The following is a 7,396-nucleotide window of genomic DNA, read 5'->3' as shown; positions in this document are numbered from 1 at the left end:
CAAAATATAAAAGCTCATCCACAACATTAGTTGAGGGAACAATTGCTTCATTCATTGTTACTGCATATTTCTTTATGATAGAGATGTTGAAATTAAGGAGACGTAAATGACAGACCCCATCGCCTTCAAGACCTCAAAAGCCTCTTCTGTATGTACAGTTGATCATCACCACGTCCTGAGCTTCCACTCAATGAATATTGAACCATCATTTGCTCTGGTTGAACCGTTAATCCTATATGCCCCTGTATGCAGCCTCTGTGCTTAAAGTTCTACGCCCCCGTTTTCCGATGAAGTAAACTGCTGTACTGGATAGTTTTGGCTTAACTGGAAGCAACCAAAGATTCCCCACAGCATAGGCAATTTCACCTCACGAGATGGAACAGATGATAGATCCTTCTGAAGACAAATTACTGCGCTGAGTTTCATAGTGTCTGGTTATTCACTGACGAAACTCCTCTTGGACATGCTGATTCATGTGACAAGTTGCCTGATATGTAGGCCTGCCTTGTGATTGAGGATGCCATTGACCATGCTGCATTGGTTCTGATTGTTCTCCAATAGATAGGCAGCTAAAATCATTTTTAGACTCCGTAATCAACTGCTGTAAATTTTTTCCGAGAAAGCTCATCCCTTAACTTAGGAGACAAATCATACAACTTTAGGTGCTGCAAATTTTTTCGTTGCAGCAATCCATGGGAAAGCCTTTTCATTTTAGGGCAAGTATCAATTACTAAATCCTTCAGATCAGGCATTGCCCCTTCCTCCACAATCAATTCTTTTAATTCTTTAAAATTCCAGAGCTGAAGGGTTTCGAGTTGCTGGAATCCTCCAGAAGTACAGACCATCTTCTTTACCATAGAGGAACAATGGAATAATATGAGAAATCTCAAGTTTGGCAGCTTCCCTAGGGTCACCATTGGGTCTTGCTCTATATTCCAACATTGCAATTCCAAGGAGATGAGGTTTGGAGGGTAGAATTCAATTTCATCAGGGAACCTTTCGAGCCTTCCTCTTAAATTTAGATGGTAAAGGTAGGTGTGGTCTGAGAAAGGCATGAGGTGCGGCATGTTAACCCGTTCTACAGTAGGACACAAACACAAGGATTGAAGAGCAGTTAGCTTTTTTACTGACTCGGAAAATCCCTGGTTCTTTGTTTGTGCGATTTCGGTCCATGCAACTGTCAGTTCTCTAAGCTCAGTTAATTTTCCCAAGCCTTCACCACAGCACCAACTGCCTGCTCTTAAACCTAACGATTGGAGGTTTGTTAGGTGGTCAACACTCAAAGGGCCATTCCTGCACTTATCTATCACTGACTGGCTTGAAACCAGTCCATGACCGTGTAGATATCTCAAATGGTGCAATTTCCAAATGGTAGAAGGAATTATTTCAATTGAAGTGCTTCGAAAGTCTAGGGTTTGTAGATTTGTAAGACGACCTATGGACGATGGAAGCCTTTTTATGCGGGTTCTCTTTAAGCACAGGTACTTAAGGTGGATAAGTTCTCCTATGCCTTCTGGGATGGTATTGATAGTCATGCCTTCTAGGTCCAGTACAGTGAGCAATTTGACACGCCTGTGTAAAGATCTCAAAATGTTTTTTTGGAAGCATACAGAAAAACAAATGAAAGATCGGAGACTACGTGAAGTATGCAAGTGTTTAGAATTAGTCTTCTTACCTTGATGAATGGTTAGTCGACGAACACTAACAGGGGATGTAGAATCAATGCTTTCATATCCCTCAAAAAATTTTGTATCTTTAGCCTCTGAAATGGCAAGGTCTCGAAGCAGATCGTGCATGCGACAGGACATCACTCTTCCATCGAAACTCTTGTCAGCCACTTGAATCATGCTTCTATGTACCAATTCCTGTAAGTGATCTTCCGCGATGTCTTCCGCTATTTCTTCTCCTCTTCTTTGTATAAACCCTTCTGCAACCCACAAGCGGATCAACTTTTCTGTCCAGATTTCTGAGTCTTCTGGGAAAAGACCACAGTAAAGGAAACAGGACTTCAAGTAATACGGCATATCATTGTAGCTTAAAGCAAGGACCCCCAAACATGAGTCTGGACCTTGATTTAGGTGCCAAGTTAGGCTGTCCAGTACTTTTTGCCAGGAGAGCGGTGTCTTTTCTTTTCTTGATAGAAGGCCTCCCAAGACCACAATTGCAAGGGGCAAACCCCCACAATTTGCTACAATTTTCTTTCCCAACTCTTCCAATTCTCTGGGGCAAACAGCATTTGCACTCCCAGCCAGGAAAATTTTCTTGAGAAAGAGCTCCCAGCTCTCTTCTTCAGTCAGAAAAGAAAGTTCATGGGGAATGGCTTGTGGATCAGCATAAAAACCAATCTCTTTATTGCGTGAGGTGATCAACACCCTGCTGCCATTCACCGAGTCAGGAAAATACAAGCCCAGCCTATCCCAAGCTTCATTTCTCCACATATCGTCCATAACTATCAAGTACTTCTTGGTAGTCAGGTAATCACGAAGCCTATTCCCCAACTCGCTCTCGTTCATTTTACTCCTTTCCTTTTCGGAGAGAATCCTAACACAAACAGCAACGCCTAGCAAAAGCTCCCTGATTGTATACTCTTGAGAGACATAAATCCAAGCATGACAATCAAAGCATTGCTGGACATCATTATCATTATAGACTTTCTTAGCAAGGGTGGTCTTTCCCAAGCCACCCATGCCCACGATGGACACCCACAGCTCTCCGCATCTCTCCATTAAGCAGATTTTGCTTAACGCTTTTTGCATCCTCTTGAATTCCCACCACGTTGACTTCAACAATCGGAGCCCTCTTCTCTTTATGTGGCACAACTTCGTTGGACGAGCTTGCAGCTGGTAAGGTTTCGACACCGTACCTTGATTTGTTAGCCATGATCTTCTCAATCTTGATATTGATCTCTCTGATTCGAGACTTGAGCTTGTGAACAAATCGTAACTTAAGGAACTTGAGGCATTTGAGACTTCCTTGCTGTTGGCGATTCATCTCGAACATGAACCTGTCGATGACATCTTCGGCGTCATAGGTTACGTCCCTGATCTGACTCACCCAGAGCTTGATTCTTGGATCATATCTGCGCTTCGCATCCGCGTCTTTGAGAAAAAGGCGCATCCATTCGAGCTCGTTACTCAACAGCTTCACTTGCTCTTCCACTCTGCTGAGTAGAAATGCTTCCTGGGAAAGCAGGTCAGTCAACTTCTCTAGAAAAAACGTGACAATACTTTCAGCCATTAATTGTTTTCACAGTTGTTGCTGATCAACTGACAACCAGGTTTGTTGCTTTTAAATCCAGCTAAGTTCCAGGTTTCAAGGCAGTTTCCGGGCAAATGGGAAATCCACTTTCCATACAATTGAATGTGGGCCCACTTGACCTGACTTACCTCCGTTTTCCATACGGTTTCATTTTGTCGATTATGGTGGGCGGCCTCAACTTAGCCTCTTGCTGCCGTCTATCCTATTTCTTTTTGTCAAATTTTCCATGTTATAAGTGGGGCCTAAAAGTCTTGAATAAATTGTACTTTCTTTTCTTCAGTTTTGAAGTTCAAAACCTGGGATTTCATTGTTTTTTTCTGAGCAGACACCTAAAATTCTAAGTCTAGCTCTATTTTTTTTGCATGAAAGACATTTATCTCGTTTCCATGCAATTGATTTGCTGAAGGAGTGAATCGGTCAAGAAGGCTCCTTTCACTCAAGATGAAAGTGATTACGATGGGGGACCCAATTGACTTGACTCAGAGCTTAGCTTAGCCTGTTATAGGTTGCAATGAAGACCTTGACTAAAGTGGCGTACATAACCCGGAGGTAGCACTGACTCATTGATGGATAATTATTTGCTATCTCCTTTGCGCCACTCCTAGCTATAGGAAAAACCCTATAAAATAAAATATTATTCTTGGATAAAAAGGAATTATTAATTTATCAATAAATCAATAATTTATTAATTTAGTGTATATATATTACAAAAAAATTAAAGATAAAATTGAGTTAGTTTAAGTGCAAAGAAAAGAAATAAATTTCAATGTATATTTTGAGAAAGTTTGTATTATGAATTCTTTTGTTTTTTTTTCACATATTTCATTAGTTATTAATTTATATTTTATTGGACTCTTAAGAATTTCTAAAAAACTATTATCTTATATATTTAGTGAGATTATTAATTTAATACATAACGTGAGTTGGACAAGAAGATTTTATTGCCTGGAAAACAAGATTATTAAATATATCAAATATTTATTTTTCGAGTTTTTAATAAATTTTCACTCAAATTATACCACATGAATTTGGAAAAATTGTAATATATATAAATATGTAGACCCCTTTTGCAAGCCAAGTGCTATTAGTTTTTTTTTATTGCTTTTATTAATAGCATTAGAGGGATATTTTTTTACCACCTGGAGGAGCTGGCAGCACCTTAGACGAGTGGGAGATTGGCTTCCATGAAGCTTCATGCATGAGACGCGTAGCCTTAGATGTGACCAAGCAATGGCGATGGTTGAAGTAGTGGAGCAGAGGAGTAGCTAGAGAGGGGATGGTTGAAACGAGATAGAGAAAATGATGGTCTGAGTAGGAGCAGGGAGTCGGTAAAAGCTTGCATGAAAAGAAAAAGTAGAGGAACGGGATGGGAGGATTTTTTTTTCTTCTTCTCTAGGTTTTTCAAAAGGTGAGCAAGAGGGAGTTTTGGAGAGAGGAAGAGGTTGAAATAGAGAGTAATGAAGGGGGATTCATTTGCCTGCGTCTTTTGGGAGGTAAGTTCTTCACTGTAAAATATCCACTCCCTTCTGCATTTCTTTCATTTGCTACTGTTGAAGCTTGTTGGATGCTTTGACATGGCCATCAAAGGCTTATCTACTTGCTGTTAATTTTGGGTATGGGTATGTCATGTCATGCATTTTGTCATTTTACTGATTTTTGGATTGTTTGGGTTGAGCTATACAATGTTCATGTTTCATTTTCATTTGATTTTTTTTAGATTGATTTGAGCTTTGTTCTAGTTTTACCAGCCATGCTTTTGATTTTCTTTTAAAGTCCAGTTGGTTTCAACCACCTATTCAGGCTTGTTGATCAAAGCATGAAACAAGGTTTTATTCAATGACTTGTAGCTTTACTTTATCTCCTCCATCCTTGCTAGATTTTTGTTGTTCACTCTCTGTTTTTGGTACCCACTTCTCTTCAGAATATTAGACTATGCATGACTTTGTTCTTGGTTTGAATATCAACAAACGTCTCCTAAGGTCTTTATCATGTATCTATTCAACTCATGGTTTCAAAGGAAGGATTGTTTGTTCACTTTCAAGGTTAGGAAGGTATTGGTGCAGCTAGATATTTTGGAAAAATGATTTGGAACTTGGTCCCACCTACTGAACCCATTTAAGCTCCTATTGAAATTTTTATCGAAGTACAAGATGCCATTTTGAGTAATGAGGACAATGAGAAAGTTCAAGACTTGTTGCTATTGGATATCACTCATCTCTCTCTTGTATTAGAAGCAGCTAGAGGAGTCATGATTGTTTTAATTCCCATAAACCTCACCACACTCACCAACCACCCTTCAAATCCTCATCTTACATACCTATTGGGAGTGGTCCTTTCTCAAGGTCTCTCCTTCCAACTATGGCCTGCAGCCACCACCCTCGTCACACTCCTCGATTAGCTCCGTTCTCACCCCACCAATAGCCCACTCTCTCCAATCCTCTCCGCCTTATCCAACGGTTAAGATCATTGCCCTCTCCGCATCCTCGAACTCGGGTCCAGCACTGGCCTTGTCGACATTGTTGTCGCCACCACACGCCGAGCTAATGTCACCATCACCGGTTTCCTGCACGTGATCCCCAACCTCCAATTCAATGCCGAGATGAACTCCCACATTTGAGGCCCTGCATGGTGACTTATGTGTTGCCGGGTGTACATGGGCTGCGAGTTGATGCTTTTCGTAGAGAAGTGGGGCTTCATTATTCCTCTTCCAGAAGTGGCAATTCACTAATGACATGAAAACGTTTAAATAAATGATGGATGACAAGTCAATGGTGGGATGGGAATTCTCATAAGTGGCAGGGGCATTTCAAGTTTTCTAAATAAATAAGTGGCAGTGACATGGATCCAATTATGGCCTCATGGTGGAAATTTTTATTTTTTATTATTTTTTATTTCAGGTGTCAAAGTTTGATTTCTATAAATTCTTTTTAAATGATTCTTAAAATCCCAGTTTCTCGAATAATCTCATTTCTATTCCAATTTTCAAATGATCGCTAAAAATTCCATTCTCAAATAATTTTTCGAATTTTCAATTTCCAATTTTCGTATTTATTTATTTAATCATTATATTTTTATTATTATTATTATTATTCTATTTATTTACTTATTTATTTATTTTTTAAAAATTCCAATTTTCACATTTGTTTATTATTATTATTATTATTATTATTATTATTATAATATTCCAATTTTCATAATTTAATTTTCAACACTCCAATTCTCAATTAATTTTCAAAACTCCAATTTCTTTCAAATTTAATTTCCAAAACTCCAATTCATAATTTAATTTTCAAAACTCCAATTCTCAAATGGTTTTCAAAATTCGAATTTCCGAATTTAATTTCCAATTTCCAAAATTCCAATTTTCACATTTGTTTTGTTTTTTTTAATTATTATTTATTTTTAAAATTCTATCTTTAAATCATTTCCAAGATTCCAATTTTCATAATTTAATTTTCAAAACTCCAATTCTCAATTAATTTTCAAAACTTCAATTTTCAAATAATTTTCGAGATCTCAATTTTCAAATAAATTTCAAAACTCTAGTTTTCTTTCAAATAATTTAATTTCACTCTGGTTTTCAAATATTTTTTAATTCTACCAGTTTTCATCATTCATTAGGGTTTTAAGTCGCTAAAAATCCTGTTTTTAAATAAACTTGCTACATTTCCTTTCAAGTAAACACTGTTCTCAAATTTTCTTTAATTTTAAAATAATTTTTCATTTTCCTTGATTTTTAATAAGCACGAATGAATTTTAGTAACTCCAAAAACAATGGAATCCATGAGATTAATTCATGCGAAATAAATTGGGTTTTGGTGGGGGCACTACATATGAGTTTTCTCTTATGATTGTTAGTTGTTATGCTTAATGAGTATTGCTTGATCTTTGCCTTGCTCTTTGATATGCATGTGATGATTTTATACTTGAGCTAACCCTGTTTCCATGATAGCGCACTATTAATTGCTGCTAAGGTACGATCTCATTCTCACTTTGCTTATTCTTATGCATGATTCGCTTTATTATTTGATTATTTCATTTTGGTATCCATTGATTTCCTTACCAATTGCCATGTTTGCTTCATCTCTTTAGTAGAGACCTATATTTAGGGACTTAGAGGGGTGTTACGGTCTTTATC

General features: G+C 37.7%; 1 protein-coding gene across 1 annotated transcript; it reads right to left on the bottom strand.

Annotated features, from left to right (window-relative positions):
* Positions 1–581: 581 nt before the first annotated feature.
* On the bottom strand, positions 582–3,237 carry LOC100852657 (probable disease resistance RPP8-like protein 4). Its single transcript, XM_059743022.1, has 2 exons — positions 2,694–3,237; positions 582–2,587 (listed from the first exon to the last, which is right to left on the bottom strand). Exons 1-2 carry the CDS (start codon positions 3,235–3,237, stop codon positions 582–584), a joined length of 2,550 nt encoding a protein of 849 aa, XP_059599005.1.
* Positions 3,238–7,396: the final 4,159 nt, after the last annotated feature.

Source organism: Vitis vinifera, chromosome 15 (assembly GCF_030704535.1).
Source record: "Vitis vinifera cultivar Pinot Noir 40024 chromosome 15, ASM3070453v1".
In the NCBI taxonomy this organism is placed as follows: domain Eukaryota; kingdom Viridiplantae; phylum Streptophyta; class Magnoliopsida; order Vitales; family Vitaceae; genus Vitis; species Vitis vinifera.
The sequence above is the reverse complement of the archived record's forward strand: the minus strand, read 5'-3'. Positions and strand labels throughout refer to the sequence as shown.

Coding starts and splice junctions, on each gene's coding strand:
- LOC100852657 (XM_059743022.1), bottom strand. CDS start 3,237: ATGGCTGAAAGTATTGTCACGTTTTTTCTAGAGAAGTTGACTGACCTG. Junction 2,588..2,693: donor GAGAGCTGTGGGTGTCCATC/GTGGGCATGGGT, acceptor ATGTCTCTCAAG/AGTATACAATCAGGGAGCTT.